The sequence below is a fragment of the Zeus faber genome, assembly GCF_960531495.2.
Source record: "Zeus faber genome assembly, chromosome: 11".
Classification (NCBI taxonomy): domain Eukaryota; kingdom Metazoa; phylum Chordata; class Actinopteri; order Zeiformes; family Zeidae; genus Zeus; species Zeus faber.
This window is the reverse complement of record NC_137205.1, coordinates 15,435,835-15,456,325: the sequence shown is the minus strand read 5'-3', so window position 1 is coordinate 15,456,325 and position 20,491 is coordinate 15,435,835. Positions and strand designations below refer to the sequence as shown.

The 20,491-nt window shown below is 43.8% G+C and overlaps 1 protein-coding gene across 1 annotated transcript; it reads left to right on the top strand.

Moving 5' to 3' along the window:
* The first annotated feature begins 248 nt into the window (after positions 1 to 248).
* plcd3a (phospholipase C, delta 3a) lies at positions 249 to 20,174 on the top strand. Its single transcript, XM_080009013.1, has 16 exons — positions 249 to 264; positions 390 to 478; positions 7,980 to 8,147; positions 11,151 to 11,379; positions 12,288 to 12,417; positions 14,046 to 14,271; positions 14,368 to 14,569; positions 15,668 to 15,812; positions 16,067 to 16,219; positions 16,304 to 16,450; positions 17,032 to 17,185; positions 17,288 to 17,404; positions 17,661 to 17,839; positions 18,037 to 18,172; positions 18,312 to 18,461; positions 18,545 to 20,174. The coding sequence occupies exons 2-16, from the start codon at positions 391 to 393 to the stop codon at positions 18,685 to 18,687; spliced, it is 2,367 nt and encodes a 788-aa protein (XP_079865139.1). The 5' UTR covers positions 249 to 264; position 390; the 3' UTR covers positions 18,688 to 20,174.
* Positions 20,175 to 20,491: the final 317 nt, after the last annotated feature.

The window sequence follows — 20,491 nt, the reverse complement described above, 5'->3', positions numbered from 1 at the left end:
ATTTATTCAGTTTGTCTACCTGTCTGTACTAAAAGTGACACGTTTTATTTTTTTGCTCATTGCAAAAAGGGGGAACGAAGAGTGCGCGCCACCGGAATCATATTACACACACACACACACACACACACACACACACACGTATACACGCACGTGTACACTCTCGCGCGCGCCCCCACGCACTCGCGCCCGTGGGGAGGGACTCTCCATGTGCAGGGGGATAACTTGACCAGCTCCTCTCCTTCTGCCTGCACTGATCCCTGCAAGGTGGGACCATAGCAACCGTGACACCTGCACCTCGACTTGCATTTTTTTTTTTCCCCCTGTTTTGTCTTCCCAGAGGAATTGGCGTCAGTTGTTTATGTTCCTCGTCTGTCTTTTCTCATTTGCAGGATGTTGGGCAGGAGCAAGATTCTGACAGCCAGTCACAATGAGCAGCGGAAGGTGGCCGAGAAGACGTACGAACCGCTCAAGAGGCTCGGTAAGGACTTAAACGTTGTGCTCGACTTTTGTTCTGCTGTGAAATACCTGAAGTACCTTCTTGCAGACTTAACGCTTCCCCAAACCAGTCGCCTAAAGAAATTGCTGCCGTCGTTGCAAAACTGTTAATTTGCAGTTTTTCCTCTTTAATTTATTGTTTACATTTACCATGTCACAGATTACACTGCCGTTCCTCGCGGAAGCTTTTTGTCTTATAACGTTTCAACAGTCATTTATTAGTGTATTATTTTTTTTATTGGCTATTTTCTAATTAACTTTTAAGCGCTAAAAACCAATGTGTTCACCAGGGCCGGACCCAGATCCGTTCCAAACAACCAAACTCGTGCGAGAGCGTCGGTTGAAACGGATGACTCTCTGTGTCTCTCTCCCACTCAGAAAGACGCTCTTCTGTTTCGCGTGATTTAGTCTCCATTGCCGCGGCAGCGCTGCCCACTCCCTCTCATCACGACCCTCGCTGACCCTCCGCGCACATTCCTTTCCCATAAACCTCTTGAATCCCGTGGGGCGCTGTCGCACCGCGGGAACTTGGTCAAAGTTCTCTGAACTTTTGGACGAACCGTCCATTTTCTCGTGTCGGGAGTGCAGGAACTAACCGGCACAAGAGGTACCGTCAGTGACGTACGTGCACGGTGATTGGTCCAGATTTAAGTGCACGGTGATTGGTCCAGCCCACGTACACGCAGCGGTAATGAAGACATAACAATAAAAATAGTGTTTTCTTTTTTTTTTATTGTAGATGTATTTATTTAACTTGTTTTATTTTCCAACTGTAATTAATCAAGCTCGTGCCTTATGAAAGTCGGGACAAACTTTTAAATGACACCTTGTAGAGCTAACATGAGCGAGGGTTCAAACCTGATTGTTTATTTATTTGTCATTTATTTCTGGCCTCAGATTTGTTGAGAAACAGATTTCGGTTGACTCATAAGGTGAAATAAGTGAAAGTTACAGAATAAATAGAACACGGAACTCACACTTGACACCAACCGTCGCATGACGTCACCTCAGAGTTCCTACTACCTACCGGTGTGAATACAACCAGAAGAAAAGCTCTTGAAGGTGTCTGGTTCTCAGGGTCCTCCCCGGGTTCCCAGTTCCCCTCAGGGAGTCCCCACAAAACGCCTGGTCACAACTCTCCTAAAATAGAATAGAAGTGCTGAGAAGGAGCAGAGCACCTGTCAGACACTGAAACCCGTCTGGAGGGACACGCCCTTCGCTTGTATGTGGTGATATTCAGCTCTTTTCAATGAAAAATCTATTTATTAATGTGCATCAGCATATCTAACTCCGATAGTTGACGCCATTATACGGTTTGATTTTGCTTGAGGCAAGGTTTCAGTGAGGTTTAAGACCTTGCATTTCAAATGATACACCAATCCATTTTTGGAAAAATTACAATTTTGGTTGTTGTTCCATAATGATGCCACTTCTTTTTGTAATAATAATAATAATTGTGTGTGTGTGTGTGTGTGTGTGTGTGTGTGTGTGTGTGTGTGTGTGTGTGTGTGTGTGTGTGTTTGTGTGTGATTTAATACAATATTATGTAATTTAACATAATAAAAAACATGACTTTTAAATTTGAATAATTAACAATTAAAAACACTGTTTTGTTTGGAGAAACGCGGAGCAGAGATCACTCTGATCGCACGGTGCAAAAATACACAAGACTTACAGGAAAACATTATAACAAGCGGGACAGAAGGGTAAAATACGGGAGAATCCCGGGAAAAATCAGGATTGACAGGTGTGCCTCAGCTATTAGTGTTAGCTAGTACAAAATGACAAAAGAAACACAGAACAATTATTTTTTTTATGTACTCACATTTCCCTCGTCTGTAGTTTTGTTACGGATAGTTGATATTAATTACTTTCTTTTAAATGATTTGTGCTTGTCTGTGCCGCCAAGAACAACACACTTCCCCTGATTAGCTCTTAGCTTTGACATAACCCCAACGAGTCCGGGACCTTTAAGATAATACAATAATTAATTCCTGGAGGGGAATTCAGGAAAAATTACCTACTTATTCCGAATCGGGAGGGCCACCGCTACTCTCTGGTTTGGCTCTACTTTATGACATCACACTGACAAAGCGTACCCCGCGATTTCAACCGTGAAAGGGTCAGAAGGGACACGTCGAAAGATTTGGTTGTTTATTCGATGCATTGCACAATCACAGAACAGTCCGCTCAGATATATTCAGCCCAGCTACCTACACCGTTTCCCTTCCTGTATGAAATAGACTGTTTACTACTGTGTGTGTGAGTGTGGGGGAGGGCAGGGGAGATTAGTGTTTGACTGAACTCTTGACAGGTCCAACATGTGCCCAGTGTTAGCGTCGTGGCTCCACATGGGGGAGGTGTGTTTGTTTTCAGAGGTGGAGGGGGTCAAGGTCGAACAGGTGAGCTCCACCGCTCTGAGTGGAGTGGATGCAAGTTTTTATTGTTCTTTAACAACTAGGCTATGGATGCCGGGATTGGTCTGGATTGTGTTCGTTTTAAGCGGAGGGTGAAGTATGGATATTGAAAACAACTTTGGAAAAAAATGATGCTATGAGCAACTGTGGGTATGCCACTCCAAGAGTGTCACAAGTTGAAACACAGATGCAGTTCAAATTCATTGAAGGATGTCTTTTTTGGAATGGGTCAAAGGGTTTTGCCGTTTTGACCTTTGCTGTAAGGTCTGACATCGTTTCTCAAAATGAAGCCCATTTAAGGCAAAGGTAATTTATTATGAATTTGACAACTTCTCTTAGTGCAAAAATCATATTTTTCAAATGTTCAATTTGTTGGTCACTTAAGTCCCATTTGGTATCATTATGTTTTGACATGTTTTCTTGTGAAAGAGGTTGAAGATAGATTTACTGTTTGACAGGAATTCAACCTTTTTGTTAGATGAGTCAATATTGTGATCTGGAAATTCCTAAGCTCCAGTGAGTGAATCAGAGCATAATTGTTGTTCAATAATCAGCCAGGGAACACAGAGTTTATTGGATTGTTACAGGAGGCCAGCTTTTGCGGTTGATTTGTTGTGTGGTCACAACAACAAAAACCCGATGGCAGCACCCTTGAATGTTCAAAATGTCGGCGTGGTGCTGTGGAAGCCCCTTCACCTGATCCCCCGTTTTTCCAGAAACCCTCTGTTTTTGAAATGAAGGTGGACCTCCCTTCTCTTTCTCTCGCCTTGCTATCACGAGTGCTGTCTGGTGAACCCGAGTGACACAACGGAGGCTCGGGAGTAGGTGCAAAGATTCAAGGGTTTATTGCAAAAGAAAAAATACAAGGCCGGTGTCAAAGCCAGAAAATTGGTCTGTACAGATAAGAATCGGAAAGGGGCAGGCGGAGGGCTAAGTCCAGAATCCAGAAGGTTGGATCGCGGTCCGGACCAGACGGGCAAGGACACTGGAAAGCTGGGTGCAAGACACTAGACATCACTGTAAGAGTGAACCGGACCGACACGTTGTCGCCATGCCATGATGTCACAGTGCTGACTGGGGGGAAGCCGATTGGAAGGGGCCGAACTCTAGGGAAGACTGAATCTGAAATGGCCGGGGAACTAAACAGGATATGTGACAGAATAACACGTGGCAAAGTTGTGACAGAACCTAAGTTAAGACAAACCATGACACTTGCTCGGTAACACGTTCTACTCGGTTGTCTCGCCCAGAGACTAAAGGTAGGATCACGCCGCCGAAAGCTACAGGCAGCAATGCATTTCAAACGGAGCTCGGCTTCATCCAGCGGCAAGGGGGTGGAGCTCCGTTCGGCGATGAGCTCACAGCTTCACGGCGACAAGGAAAGTTGAGCACACTTTAACTTCATGCAAATGAGCAGCACCAGCCGACAGCCAATAGGAGGGAAGATACACTCTCAATGGCGCTGATCCTTGGAAAATGGACGCCCTGACCACTGCGTAATTGTTCATGATTAGGGTATTAAAAAAAAAATAAATAAATAAATCCCTTAAACTATTGATAAAATAAGGAGCATGTCATTTTGTTTCTCCAATGAGGACAATTCTTTATTTTAAGGAACGAATGGCAAGAGAGCTGCATATTTTTTTGAGAGGTATTACTTTGCTAAGTAATCGGGTATGACACTGTCAAGAGTAGTGACCTACTTTCCTTTCACCTTTGAGGACGGACAGCCGTGGGCACAGATTTAAGCGGCCATTCCGCCGTATCACATCTCCTACACCGTCAAGTATCCATTTTTAAACAAGTGTAAAATTGTTATGCCGAACCGAAAACCGAACCCTGTGTAATATGCGTTTGTGCTTTAGTGCTAGTTTAGGCTGTTCCAGACGGGAAGAAACACTGGGATGTCTCTTGATCTTCTTTCCCCCCCTACGGTAGGAGGCGTCCCTCCGCTGGTCGCCATGGTGATGGACAGCTGGATAAATATCTCTTGTGGGATTCATTTCAATGTTTGCTATCGTCTCACAGTCCAGTAAAAGCAGATAAAGTGTTTCATCTTTCCTTCCTACAGCTAAACTAGGCTAGTTGTACAATACACAGCCAAAAGTATGCAGACACCACTTCTAAATTCTACTAATGTGGCTATTTCAGCCACACCCATTACTAACAGGTGCATAAAGTCATGCATGCAGCCATGCAATCTCCTCAGACAAACGTTTAGTGACTCAATGTGCCACTGTCATAGGATGCCATGTTTCCAACAATTCAGTTCATCAGATTTCTGCCATGTGGCAGCTGCCCCGCTCAACCTTAAGTGCTGTTATTGTGAAGCGGAAACATCTAGAAGCTCGCAACAACAACTCGACCGCGAAGCCCACATACAAGCTCACAGAAGTAGACCACCAAGAGGTGACGCATGTTGTGTGCAAAGATGGTCTGTCCTTGGTTGCAACACTCACTACAGAGTTCTAAACTGCCTCTGCAAGCAACGTCAGCACAAGGACTCTTCCCCAAGAGCTGGGTTTCCATGGCCAAGCAGCTGCACACAATCTTGAGATCACCATGTGCAATGACAGGCGTCGGCTGGAGTGGTGTAAATCATGCCGCCATTGGAGCAGTGGAAATGCGTTCTCTGGAGTAAGGAGCGTTTCACCATCTGGCAGTCTGATGGACAAGTCTGGGTGAGGCGAATGCCAGGAGAACGCTACCTGTGTGAATGCAACTGTAAAGTTCAGTGGTGGAGGAATTATGGTCTGAGGCTGTTTCTCATGGTTTGGGCCCCTTAATTCCAGTGAAGTGAAATCTTAATGCCATAGCATGCAATGACATTGTAGAGAATTGTGCGCTTCCAACTTTGTGGCAACAGTTTGGGGAGGGCCCTATTCTGTTTCAGCATAACAATGCTGGGCGAGGTCCATGAAGAAATGGTTTACTGACTGGTGTGGAAGAACTTGACCGGGCCCCATCACCCGGCATCCGTGCCTGACCTCACTGATGCTCTGGTGTCTGAATGGGAGCAAATCCCCACAGCAACCAACTCTATATTAATGCCCATGATTTTGAAATGAAATGCTCAACAAGCACTTATGGGTGTGGCGGTGGGTTGTCCGCATACCTTTGGCCATGTATTGTATCTCCAATACACAGCCTCAGCTTTCTCACATTAGTATAATTCGTTGGAAGTTCATCTTTGTGATTGATCTTGATATTATTGTATTGAGCACACAGTGTGTGGGCCTCCTCATTCGTTTATGTCAACAGAATTTTCCACGTTTCATCGCGGGAGATAAGCTTTTTCTTTTCCACGGGCCCTGTGAGTCACATAGAAGTACTTAGCGCGTCTGTGTGCGGCTGCTCCGTTGTCCAGGTAAATCTGTTTTCACCGGTCTTCGTTTACTTTCTTTTGTTTAACTCTGCTAGATGGGATAGTAAAAGACAGATCTGTGGCTGAGAGGGTGACATTAAAAGATTTTAGTTGTGGGAGGACACACAAAGCGTCCTTCTGGGATGCTTCACTGGGTTGGGGGGAAAAAAAACAAAAAAAAACCATCAGTAATTCAGGTCATTGGCGTGCCTCGCCTGGGAAACAAGGTTGTGGTGGTGGTGGGAGAGGTGGTGGCAGTTGACGGGGGTGGCTTTGTGTTTGACCCAATGATGGGGTTCTCAGTGGGAGGAGCTCCTCTTGTGAGGAACTCAGTCAGGCATTCGACCAGTCCAGTGAAGGTCCCGGGTGGGGGGCGGACTTCAGTGAAAGGAAAGCAGCTGATTTAGGGTAAAAGGGGGAGAAAAAAGCAGCATAGCAGCCATTTCTGCGTTTAAAAAAAAAAAAAAAAAAGGCTCTGGAATGAGGAATAATCTGACAAGACAGAGAGAGAGAGTTTGTTTTCGTCCCCAAAAGCATAAAGCCCCGAAAAGTGCGGGCGCTCCCATTAGGGGTGCTGGATTCCCTCCACCAAGGTTTTTTTTGTCTTTTGTGTCATTCGCTGTAAATCACGATCAATAATAAACAATAAAATAAAAGGAAAATCTGACTCAATATCAGCAAGGCGTCCCTTTCAGCCCCCTTTTCTGTTGTTCCACCTTTTGTCAATCTTCCATGTTATGTGTACACCTTTGGGTTTTTTCTCTTTGTGTTTAAGGCCCTCTTATTTGTTTGGGACGGAACTTGAATCAGTAACAGCAATCAATGTTTAACTTGGCGTTCGATAGGGACAAGAAAATCCTACGCAGAGCTTTGGGAGAAACGTAGATTCTCGAGTCTCTTGTTTTATTATTACTATTTTTGGATTGTGCATAAAAGTGCCTCTCTTTGTGGCCATAGTGACAATCCATGTCAAACTTTGAATGAAGGGACTTCTCCCAGCGGCACGGTTTGTTTATAAAACACTCTCAGGCATTTAGGGTTGGGAAGCAGAACTTGCACACAGGACACAACACGCCTCAATTTGTGCTCGTCAGAGGCAACACCCAAAACAACGTTTTTAGGTTTCTCCTGTGCGATTTCAGCTTGATTCATTTTAAAAGGAATAGGGGAAGTGAATATGTCTCATATCTTTACTGATATGTATGACAGACAGGCTGTCAACTGTCCATGAACTCCTCATGTCATATTAGTAATGATGTCATGAAACATTTTCAAACAATGACCCTGCAAAGTCATGCGCTCAGTGATCCAAGTTCAAGAGATTATTTGTCACATACATACACGTATGGTCATACATATATGCAGTGAAATGTCATGACACCTGGTGATTATGCACAATAAGCGCTATAAGCTCAAAAAATACGAAAAATACTCAAATGTGCGTAATTGACACGCGGTGCTCACGCAGGCGGCCGCAAGGGGTGGCGCCACAATCGCGATTCTGGGTTCTATAATTATATAATAGAATGAATTGTCTGTTAACGATAGCTCTAGGACCTTAACTTCACAAACATATTCAAAACTTTCCGAAATTCCAGAGAATTTCAGGCATCAGAATGGAATCAAATCGCTTACTGTCTATGGAAATGTAAAACAAAGTGACAATTATTTTTTACAACTCTATGTATTTTCTTCCCCTCCAGGGGTGCTGGACAACGAGGACGTGTGTGCGATGATGCAGGGGTCCAACATGGTGAAGGTGCGTTCCTCGCGGTGGCAGAAGAGCCGCGTCCTGCGGCTGCTGGAGGACGGCGTCACAGTGTGGTGCGAGTCCACCAAGACCTCCCGAAAAGCCAAAGCACAGCAGACATGTAGGTGATTAATGAGTTAACACACAAGCCCCTCCATGACGGTGGCAAGGGCAGTCTTCACAGTAGGGCTATATCGTTATAATATTGATATTGTGAGATGAGTCTGGATATATTGCCTCATAATATGGGGATACAGTTAAATGTCTTTAAGGAGCATGACAGTAAAGTGATGCAATTTCTTGAACTTCACAGGCTGTTCTAACTCCTCTGATCATTGCCTCTGCCTGCTTGGTCATGTCCGCATAACTAATGACTGTTTCTCAAATATATTTGATTTTGGACGATTGATATACTCGATTTTGTTGATGATGGTTATTGGTCATATAATTTCATGCAAAATATTCACATATATGTGGACTGTGGAGCAATCATGCAATGGCAAAGCTGACCTGTCTTCTCAAGCGAATCTTTAATAAAATAAATCACTGAACTCCCACTTTTGGGAGCATATGAACACAAGTAGTAAGGAATGAGGCCTAAGAAGCCCAGTTTCTGACTTTCTGTTGTGGAAAGAACGGAATGGACCAAGAGGAAAAAAGAGAACAGTTTGGGCGAAGCAGCTCGGAATGTTTTGGAACCGGGAGCGACTCCCACCTCCTGCTGTTGAAAACTATGTAAAAGTCACATGTGGAGAACGGTTCCCCTTTAGGGAAAATGGGAGCAATAACAACAAACGAGAGATTACGCTTTATTTAAGCAAAGGAGCTTTATTTAAAGGGGGTTTTGCTGATACGGAACTCAACAGGACTTCCCCATTTTTAGTTTTTTAGTGTGTTCAGCTTGGATTCAATCCCTCATTGTTTTCCAGTTGTTTTGGCCAATGACGCCCTCTCCTCCACCTTTTCCTTGTTAAAGGCCTTGTGTGTTTCCTTGCCAAGCACCATTGTATTGCAGTGTCTGAAGAATGCATTCAAGGAAATGTATTTATTTATCTACTTATTTATTTATAGGCTTATTTATTTGATTATTAATTAATTAATCAATCAATCAATTTATTTATTTATTTGTTTGTTTGTTTATTCGTTCATTCGTTTATTTATTTATTTGTTTGTTTGTTTGTTTATGCGTTCATTCGTTTATTTATTTATTTATTTTCATGGGGGGGGGCACTATTGATTTATCTATTTGTTTCTCTATTATTAATTTATCAATGCCATGGGGAACCTCATAATTTATTTATTTATTTATGTTGTTGTTTGTTTATTCATTCGTACTTTATTCATACTATACTATACATACATATTTTTCATTGAATTCTGAATAGTTTTAGATATTTTGAAATGCTTGCGATCGCCTGCTGTGATGAATGTGCCGAGCAAGTGTAAAGTGCAGGTCGCAAGCACGTTCCCACGGTAACAGTGGAGCGTTCCAGCAGTAATCCTATATGTTTTAGCTCATTAAAGTGTCGGAATGTCATTTTTGATCACTGGCTTATGATGTCTCTAGTTCGGAAAAAAAATAAAAATCCTGCCCCCTCTATCCCTCTCTCTCTCTCTCACACACACACACACACACACACACACACACACACACACACACACACACACACAAACAAACACAAACACACTGAGACTTAGTGGTAGAATGTACATTCCTGTGGCATTTGAGTTGGACAAATAGGACACGGGGACTGGGATTGTCCATATGATAAGACATGCATGTGTATTTGTGTGTGTGTGTGTGTGTGTGTGTGGGGGTTCAAGGGAGCCAGAGTACATTCATTTGCAATTTCCTGTCAGGATCCTAACTAAGTGAGGGACTGAGTATGTAGGAATTAGTGCTCACTGACCGCTCCATTACACGATTTCTGAGTTAAACATGAGTTGTATATGTGCTCAGACCATGGGAGAGCTCAAGACTCTACATCAACTTGACATTTAGGTTTTAACCATCTGTCTCTCTGTCTATTTTTCTTCTTCTTTTTTTTTTTTTTTCCTTTGTTACATGAGCTTAACCTCATCCACCCTCTCTGACCATGAAATCGAATTGAATGTCTGTATTTGCACTTCTGGGACCTTCTGCACAGTGTTTACCCTTGGGGCCTGGTTCAGAATTGCCCGGTATGAGAAGGGAGGTTGGGGACCATGGCAGCGACAGAGTGAAGGTGATAATGCCGCAGTGTGGGACACAGACTCAATCTGACCACTTGAGTGGACAGTGTCTCTGTTATCCGTCACAATGGAAGTCTGTGTGTGTGTGTGTGTGTGTGTGTGTGTGTGTGTGTGTGTGTGTGTGTGTGTGTGTGTGTGTGTGTGTGTCGGCCTATTGCATTTCAGCATACCCACACCCCACAGATCAACACTGCACACATGTATGTGCGCTCGTCTGTCAGTCTTGCGCTCGTCTGTCAGTCTTGCGCTCGTTATTGCGCGACTAAGGACAAGGAATGTGGCAGTGGTGTTGAAGAGGTGGCAGGCGGGGGGCCCTTCTAGCGTGCGGCCTGAGAAAGAGGCCGTTGTCCCGAGCCGCTCTGCTTCTACCCCTTCAGAACGACAGTGTCGCTGCGGCGGTCTCTTACTGGGCTGGACCCAGATTAGAAGCGGAAAGAGTTTGACACTGCTTGGCGTTAATACAGTCGTCAGAGATGGAACCCATATTTTCCTATTTATCCTGCTTGGGCAAGATCATTTCTTCTTTTCTCTCTGTCTTAAGGAATGTGTGCAACTATCTCAGTTCCTCATTAGGGTGTAAAAATATATTTCACAGCAGCATGAGGGATTGGCCCGCGTGTGCAACCCTGTGCTGAGGGAGCGACTTCGGGGATTTAATTGAAGGCACAGCTTCGCACTCCAGTGTCAGTTTCTGTGCGGCTGATGTCACCGAGTTCCAGGTTTAAATTTATCCAGATGGGAAACATCTTCATCAGCCGCTGAATTCAGGCCGGCACAGGTCACATTTTATAACTACCACATTTGTAACCAAGCAACTTGAGACTCTCAGGGTCAGCTGAGTTTTTGCTTTTATGCTGACCAAACCCTCTGTGTTTCTGTCGCCCTTTCCCAGTCTCGGTGACGGAGGTTGAGTGTGTGCGCGAGGGCTGCCAGTCCGAGGCCTTGCGGTCGCTGTCTGGTTCCGTGCACGAGAAGCAGTGTTTCACCGTGGTGTTCCGGGGGCCGAGGAAGAGCCTGGACTTGCGCTGTTCCTGTGAGGACGAGGCTCAACGCTGGGTCCGAGGGATCCGCACGCTGAAGGAGCGCGTGGCCAACATGTCCCAGAAAGAGAAGCTCGATCAATATCCTTCTCACGCCTTCGACCCGTTTTGCAAGTAGGCCAGTAGAGTCGAGCTTCTTGTGGTGGCACGATCCGCTACGAACACCATAGCCTCACACGTGCTTTTCACCAGTGACTGGCCAAAAACACATTCTAATTATAGTCTGTATATCCTTGTCAAGTACAAGCCCTTGTAGCTACATGGTAAGAACAGTGGTAACTAGAAGACCATAACACTTAGATAGATCACAGGTCTCATCTTTTACTATGTATAAATGTCGCAGTTTTCTACCGTCGTTCTAAGACAGCCTGGAGCTTTTTTAAATATTGAGTCGACTTCTTCAAAGCTCTTCATACAGAGGAAGAAAAGCACAGAAATGTGAAAACCGCCAGCAACAGGTGGCATAACAGCAGATCCACTATTATCATTGTCATGTGTCATGTCATTTACTCATTTTGTCCTTTCTAGTTAAATAAATTAAAAATAAGATATAGAATCGAACCAAACATACTTTATGTTGCATAGTACACAGGGACAAGTCATAGAAAAACTGCAGTGATGGCTTTTTTGCCACATTGGAAATTCTAAACGAAATGTGATTTAAAAAAAAAAAAAAAAAAGTGTAATACTGGAGAAATGCTAAATATTTGGTCCTAATATCTGTGAAATGTGACCATATGTTTGTATTGTTATCACCTTTCCATCATCCAGTCATTCCTCTCAAATGATTCCAAAGATGTCACTTTGCAGTATGAAGAGATATGAGAAAATGAAGTCAGTATTGGAAATTGCTTGTTAGCAATATAGACTTTTCGATATTGGTGTTGATTTGGCTTCTATCTCCAACAATTTGAGGCCTTCACAAGTTATTGCGAAAACCATAGAGCAGCTTGCTTGACATGTGAGGCGTTTTCCTGATCCCCTGACACCTGGATCCGTGGGTACCTGAGACGGGCCGATCAGAACCAGGACGGCAAAATGAGCTACGATGAGGTCAAGTGGCTGCTGCAGATGATCAACATCGACCTGAATGAGCAGTATGCCCGCTCTCTGTTCAAGGTGAGCCATTCATACGTAGAGCATTTTATTTTTGCCTCCAGTATCTCTAAACTATAATGTGTGAAAATCCGACAGGGCGGAGGAAATGGAATCCTTGAGTTGGAGAGGCGGTGGACTGTTTGCTAGTTTGGTTCATATCAGATTACACAAACAGCCTGAAGGCTGGAGTCTGCCTTCCAAGCGGTGGCGACTGGTCAGCAGCCAAACAGTTATTTCTTTAATTCATGATTCAATTTTTCTGCAAAAGCATGAAATCTTGTTTCAGCTACAGCCTTCCTTCACAAGCTACTGTATTTGTTTATCTCTCTAAGCCCCTTTCCCACTTTAACTGAAAGCCGTAAATCCACTGGCAATGTTCGGTATTGGCGTCATGTAGGAATGGGAGCCGGTGTGGATGTCCCGTAAATTTCCCCACTCTCGAAGTAGTATCGTTCCCGGCAAATTGCCGGAACAGCTATGAATGGAAGTGTGACGGAATACAAGCCGTAACATTTCCGGAAAGAAGGGGTGAAGTCAAATCCAAATAAAGCACAAATAGTAGGTTTTTACCATTTTTTCTTTTGTACAAATATATATATATATTCCTGTTTTCGAAAAGATAAAATACATTTCGGAAAAAAGCAAGACCGATCTAAACAGTGGAGCCCAGCTGCAAAGACGAAAAACTGAAACACGTCCAGTCTCTACGCAGTCAGGTCTTTTACATTCTTAAATTTTATTATTTTTCTTCTTGAAAATGCCGGTCAGACATCTCTACAGTTAGGGGTGCTGTGCACATCGGGCATGAGCACTTTGCTTGCCCGCTGGCTGCACCGCAGGAGGGAGCGAGTAAACAGGGAGAGGGAGAACAGGTGGAGAACATTCATTCTCCGGAGGCAGAGAGTGTAGGACAGGTTGAAAAAGATCACACTGATTTAATAACTTTGGGTTTAGGGTTATTGTGTCCGGGACGGGGGCTCTGTCCCCTCACAGTTCGGGGAGGCAAGAGTCCGTGGGGCGGGGAGACGGGGAGTGAAGCGCTGGTCTAAAAACCGATCCTGTTGCCTAGTCTCCCGTGGGAATGTGGGAATGAGTACCTACTGCCTTTTCTGGATATTTTTTATCCAGCAGTGTTACAGATTCCATGTGGGAAAGGGGCTTTATTATGTATAAGCTTGTTTGGTTCGATAATACAATATGAATATAGCTGCTGTTATCCACCTTCTGTTAATATTAGGACTCTCCAATGATTAAAATAATCGCCTTATTGCAATTTTTTGCTTTACCCAAATTCAACCCTAAAGAAATATTTTTCTATTTAATGCAGCCAAAATATCATTTTCACCATAAACAAGTTTACACTGAACCGGTTTCGAAGACAAACAAGCCTGTTTACATGAAATGCTTTATTAAAACATGGAAAACAATAACATAAAAATGTATATAAAAATGTGGAGTAATAATTTTGTTAAGGACCCCCTGCCATTCCTACGGGACCCCTATGGGGCTGCCTATAAACGGTACCACGACCGTAGATGGCTTTAAAACAGCAGGTTGCAGCTGCTTTCTCTGTCATTCAAACAAAATGTATAGTCTCTACAGCCCTGGTTATTATATATTTGTATTCCTCTGCTTCTTCTCTATCCCAGAAGTGTGACAGGTCGCGCGACGGGCGTCTGGATCACGTGGAGATCGAGGAGTTCTGCCGGGAGCTGCTGCGTCGGCCAGAGCTGGACTCTGTGTTCAGACACTACTCCAGCAATGGCTGCGTCCTGTCCACCGCCGAGCTGCGGGACTTCCTGGGCGACCAAGGAGAGGATCCCTCCCTTCAACACGCCCAGAGCCTGATACTCAGCTATGAGCTCAACGACTGGGGTAGGCCCCTCAAAACACCCACAACGCAAAACCTTCTCTAAAACCCCCGCTCAAAGCTGAGAGGGTTGATTAATATCATTCCCCACTTCGATGTAGCTCAGAAGAACTACTTCATGACCCAGAACGGCTTCACCATGTATATGCTATCGGGAGAGAACGACGTGTTTAACCCAGACCATGCCAGGGTCTACCAGGACATGAGCCATCCCCTGGCACACTACTTCATCTCCTCCTCGCACAACACCTACCTGACCAAGGACCAAGTCACCGGCACCAGCAGCACAGAGCCGTATATCAGGTATTAGCACGCAAATCTGCAAACAGGAAGTGAAGGAACCTAGTATCACAGTAACCTAGATGCCGACCATGGTATTAGAATCCTGCCATAAAAGGTCATTTTCAATGGGGCAGACCTTAAAGAAATTGCTAAAGTGGAAGTTCCATCAGATAGTCTGTGTTGGGTGGATTACACTACGAGTCCCAGAATTCAATTAAAAACTACATTTTTTTTTGCCTTCTAATTAAAATGATTTGACTTTTGTAATGCTTTTTCCATCCAAAGGTGCTATTCTCTTTAGGGAATGTTCATCCAGTTTACTGACCACAACGCTGCTTTATCAAATTCCCTGCGGCTGCCGTTGACTTCTTACCTATACCCAATCAGTGGCGTACCCCACTACCAACAATGGAAACCCCATAAACTGTAGAGGAGCACATACGTAACTCAAATGCATTGAATTGCTGTTTCTTAAAATATGCCAGCTAAAAAGGTGAGACAAATTGGATTAGTTGTGTGTTTTATTTAAAGAAATACAACCACTCAAACTTGATTTGCATCAGTTATTGTGGTGGAACAGAGTTAAATAATCTTAAGTAAATTGCTGAAACTCTATATTGTTATTATTCTTAATCTGGTCATGGTTACAGTGTCCACTATCTATTTTATACAGTCTGGGAGATAATGGGTAACATTTGCATCAAACAGCACAGATAAACATGTGAAACTCGACTTATGCTTACACTTCTAACCTCCCACGACATTGAGACCAAATTGACAAGAACAGATTAAAATGATCCAATATATTTGACTTATGTAACAGGGTTTAGTCATATTTGTAGGAGGAACAATCGGGACGAGCATGTGCTTCAGCTCCATTAATAGAAAATGCCTGACAACTTAAAGCATGTACGTCCAGGCGGTTGGCATAAAATCAATGGACCGGACTGTGTGTATATAAAAGCCTTTTCGGGCACTCAATATCCCAGTTCTCCTTTCGCACTTTCTTTTCCCAGGCTTCCTTCTACAAAGCCAGTGTAGACGTTCAGGCCTACCATTGCATGTGTTTTTAGAGCCACATTGAACACGCCGTGTTTGTGTTAACCCTCGCCCCGACAGGGCTCTGAACCAGGGCTGCCGCTGCGTGGAGCTGGACTGCTGGGACGGAGATAAAGGAGAGCCTGTCATATACCACGGACACACTCTCACCTCCAAGGTGTTTTTCAAAGAGGTCATCGAAACTATCGCCCAGTATGCGTTCAAGGTAAAACAAGTCATCGTTTTCAGGAAGTTAATTTTAAACACCAGGCAATCGCTTCTTCTATCCTGCAAATAAAAATCTGATCATAAAAAATGTCACGCAGTCTTATCACCCAAGCTCTAAATGGTTGCGGGTGCATTCTTGGCACACCGTAGCGTGACCGTGTTAATTACAACGTTAATAAAAAAAGTTAATAAAAAATCCCAATTTAACATTAATGGCTCGGCGTGACAGTTTTTGTATGTTGTTCTTGGCAGGCCTCTCCGTACCCTCTCATCCTGTCCCTGGAGAACCACTGCTCCGTGGAGCAGCAGGCGGTGATGGCCAAACATCTCCGCAACATCCTGGGCAATAAGCTGCTCACAAAGCCGCTCAGCGAGCAAACACTGAAGGACCTGCCGTCTCCTGAGGTAGAGGCTTCCTTCTGGTGGGCCCCAGCTCCGGGGAGCATGGGAGGAACTCTTATACGTATTTTCTTTTTGGTCGCTCTGCAGGAGCTGCGGGGCCGTATTCTGGTGAAAGGGAAGAAGGAGGGTCCTCACCCGGGTCAGCTGGGGAAGAGCCACACTGGCTTCTACTCCGCCTCCGAGGACGAGGTGGCGGGCGGGGGCAGGAACACACAAAAGAAGGATCCCGGAAAGGTCGGCAGCTTTTGAGGAAATGGATGAAAATCTTCTTTAAAGTTTGCGTATTTGGTATTACGAGTGCATGCCCGGTCAAAGTTTAAGACTTTCTAATGCATGCCCGTTCAAAATGTAAGACTTTCTAAGACATTTAAATGGCGCAGTTTAACAAAATGCCAATGATTCAGTCCTTAGCATGCCTGTTCAAAATGTAAGACTTTCTAATGCATGTCCTTTCAAAATGTAAGACTCTAATGCATGCCCGTTCAAAATGTTAGACTTTCTAATTTATGCCCATTCAAAATTCAAGTCTTTCTAAGACATTCGAATGGCGCAGTTTAACAAAATGTCAATGATTCAGTCCTTAGCATGCATGTTGAAAGCTGTTCATTGAAAGTCTATTAATATGACGTTTCGCGTGTCCTAGTTGCACCAAATTGGACACTGCACGTCCTTGGATCCCCAGCAATAGACCCGCCAAGTGTGAAGTAGATCGGATGGGCGGTTGTTGAGAAAAACAAAGGACGTAAAGATGGACGGACAGAGATTCCTGCTGTAAGGGTTAGACGGGTTGATTTGTTTTGTCTTTTTATCCCTAGCTGGTCTGCTCCAAACTGAGTCCAGAACTCTCAAAGCTGGTCGTGTACTGCAGAAGCGTCCCCTTTTGCGGATTTGACGACTCGCCCGAAAAGTCACCGTGCGAGATGTCGTCCTTCTCCGAGAGCGACACTCTCAGGCTCATCAAAGACACGGGTGAGGAAAAACAGAAGGAAAAAAGTTGCTTGAAAAATCCGCAGAGGGTCAAATTCTGCGGCGTAGTCTGATCTTCGTTCTGCCACCTTTTTGCCCGTGCAGGAAAGCTGTTTGTCAGACACAACAGTCGGCAGCTAAGTCGGGTCTACCCCTCTGGACAGCGCCTCCAGTCCTCCAACTACAACCCCCAGGAAATGTGGATCTGCGGCTGTCACATGGGTGAGCGCTCCGCACCAGAGGCATGATGGGATACGATGCTCAATCTCGAAACACTTCTTTAGATGTCTCCAATGGGAAAGGCTTAGAGTACACACACAAAATATATATATTTATATATATATATATATATATATTTTTTTTTAATAGAAATTTACACCAATGTCATTGAAGCCAAAATATTTTCTGTCGTTGACATGTTTGAGACGTTGCTGTTGTTGTCGTATCATGGGAGCCTGTTGTGCCATGTGATGTGCAGTGGCCCTAAACTTCCAGACGCCTGGGGAGCAGATGGACCTGAACCAGGGCCGCTTCCTCCCCAACGGTCGCTGTGGATACGTCCTGAAGCCCAGCTTCCTCTGCAGCCCCACATCAAACTTCAACCCGGAGAACACGGGAGGAGGCCCCGGACACATCCCCACCCAGATAACTATACGAGTGGGTCCTTATTAGTTGTGATGAGTTTTGGATATGATATTAAATGGCTCAGTTACTTCATAAATAATTGCCCAATCAATTAATTGAATAGAATGAATATATTACCGTTTTTGTTGACTTTAATGTTTACTCTTCTTGAAACAGCACACACACACACTGCTTATGCAAATGTATGTATGCAAACATTTTTCTTTCAGATAATATCTGCACAACAGTTGCCAAAAATAAACACAAACAAGGCCAGCTCCATTGTTGACCCTCAGGTGTGGGTGGAAATTCATGGAGTGTCCATTGATAATTCCAGAGACAAAACACACCGCGTTGATAACAATGGTAACTTAAGAGTTGGTTGGTTTTTTTTTTTGTTTGTTTTTTAATATACTGGACATTTGATCATCTACTGCCAACCTGTTCAAGCCATTACAAGTTTGTTTGAGAGGCGGTTTCTACAGCTCTCTTGTGCCCCCTTCAGGTTTTAACCCACAGTGGAACTGTACGCTGAGCTTCCAGCTGCAGGTTCCTGAGCTGGCCCTGGTGCGCTTCGTGGTGGAGGACCACGACCACACGGCCAAGAACGACTTTGTCGGCCAGTTCACCCTTCCTTTTACAAGCCTCCGCACAGGTACGCAAGAATGCACGCTGTTCACGTTGACCTGCGGCGTTGATCTCCCCATTTTGATTTTGACGTTTGTGATTTCGGCACAGGCTATCGACACGTTCACCTGCTGAAGGCGGACGGCTCCAGCCTGTCCCCGGCCACCCTCTTCGTTCATGTAAAGGTGTCCCGTAGAGGAGTTCCCATCAAAACCGTTTCAGAGCGCATTGGCCTGGCCAAGGGCAAGGTGTGACGTTCATGTAAGGAGCTGAAAAAAACAACTGGACACTTGAAATGGCGCCCAGAGTATAAGGACAGACTCCCGCTGCCTCAGTCTCCGTTTTATACTCAAGTATCCGACTTCTTACGAGGAAATCTCAATCATCAATTAACCGTCTATGATGCCTGTCGGCAAACTGTGTCCATGATAGATTGTGGAAGCATTTTTGGAAAGGAAGTACTCCTTTTTGTGCTAATTTCTATTACCTGCTGTGGAAATAGGACTTGGTGTGCTTTTATAGATTGTGGTCTAATGCTGGTCTCCAGGATGGTTTTGTTTTTTTAATTTGACCTCAATGTTATGATAGTCATGAGAGTTTTTTGTCTCCATGTTATTTTGTATTTTAGAGAAAAAATTAACTTTTTTTTTTTTTTTTTTTTTAACAAAAGTTTTTAGTTTATTTCGTATCAGTATTATACTACAAGCATTTAACTCGATTAACATGATCTTATAAATGTTTGGGTCCAGAGGACACTGGATTGTTTTTTAGCTGCTGGTCTCAAGACTGAAGATATGACATGTTACTTAAAAAATGTTTACTGGTTAGTGCTTTTGTTGTGATGTTTATTCACAGTTCCGGTGCAGGAACGCTGTTAAGATTATAAGACTATCTGTGCAGTTGCTCTAATTTAACACCATTTAGAATTTGGTGGTGAAAGTATGCTGGTAAGTGTATATCGTCCTTGGTATTTCATTAAGAATCTTTATTTGTCACACCGCACTACAACACATGCATATATAAATACACACTTTTTGGGTGGTGGCCAGTGAAATGTGGCCTCTGCATTTCTGCATCCTGGCTTGTCCTTCCTCAGGGGGGGGCAGCCAGGAGCAGTGGGCAGCATTCGTCGACACGCCCGGGGACCTGGTACCAGGTGTCCATCGCTGGTCAGACGATGGTGATGTGGGCATGTTTTTTGTGGGGGTCCTTATTGACGTTAGGTGGAGGAAACCACATGTGAGCACGGGGAGAACATGCAAACTCCACACAGAAAGGCTCCTATTTGGGAGATAGCCCGCCGGAGTACGGTGCCAACAGCGCCCCAGGTGAGAATCGAACCCAGGACCTCCTTCCTGTGAGGTAGCAGTGCAATGCACTGCGCCATCATACTGATACATGAGAAATATTCGCTCTATAATTGCATTTAGTTGACAACTAAAAAGAAAATCTTTAAAGGTTCTATTCTTGTCTAATCAACTTCAGACACTAATTAGGGTACAATCAATGTCCTTATTTTAATATGCACATAATAAAAGCACATACAAATGGGAAATGGTCAAACAGTGTTAGTTATATTCCTGTATAGAATATATTCAATTTGCATACGCACTAATATCCCAGCAGAGAAATGAAATCCCTACTACAAGTGTTGCTCCTCTGTAATGTGAAAAGATGTTTCATGTGTCATAAGAGATAGAGATCTGAGATTTCCTGAAATAATGATGATTATAATAATAATATGTGGATAAGAATGTTTTTATGTGTGTGTGTGTGTTTAATTCATAGGAATTGAGTTTACATTTGAGAGTTTCATGTTAATGTTACTTGGTTATGATGGTATGTGTTCGCACTTAATTCGCAATGGATTAATTTAATATTTATTAAAGTAATGCTAGAAATTAGCAGTAAACTCAAATAAGCAGTGTCCCCACGCTGACCACACTGATCTCCCAATAGGGTTTGAGAATACAGTTTCTTAAATGCAGTATGTACATGATATTACCATTTTATTTATTTTATTTTTTAAATCATTTTTGGAATATTAAGTTTAAAAAA

Bases quoted from the DNA above. Each gene is read 5' to 3' on its own strand.
- plcd3a (XM_080009013.1), top strand. From the start codon at position 391: ATGTTGGGCAGGAGCAAGATTCTGACAGCCAGTCACAATGAGCAGCGG. The intron at 12,418-14,045 runs GTGAGCCATTCA...TCTCTATCCCAG, and splicing joins ATGCCCGCTCTCTGTTCAAG to AAGTGTGACAGGTCGCGCGA. The intron at 14,570-15,667 runs GTATTAGCACGC...TCGCCCCGACAG, and splicing joins AGCACAGAGCCGTATATCAG to GGCTCTGAACCAGGGCTGCC.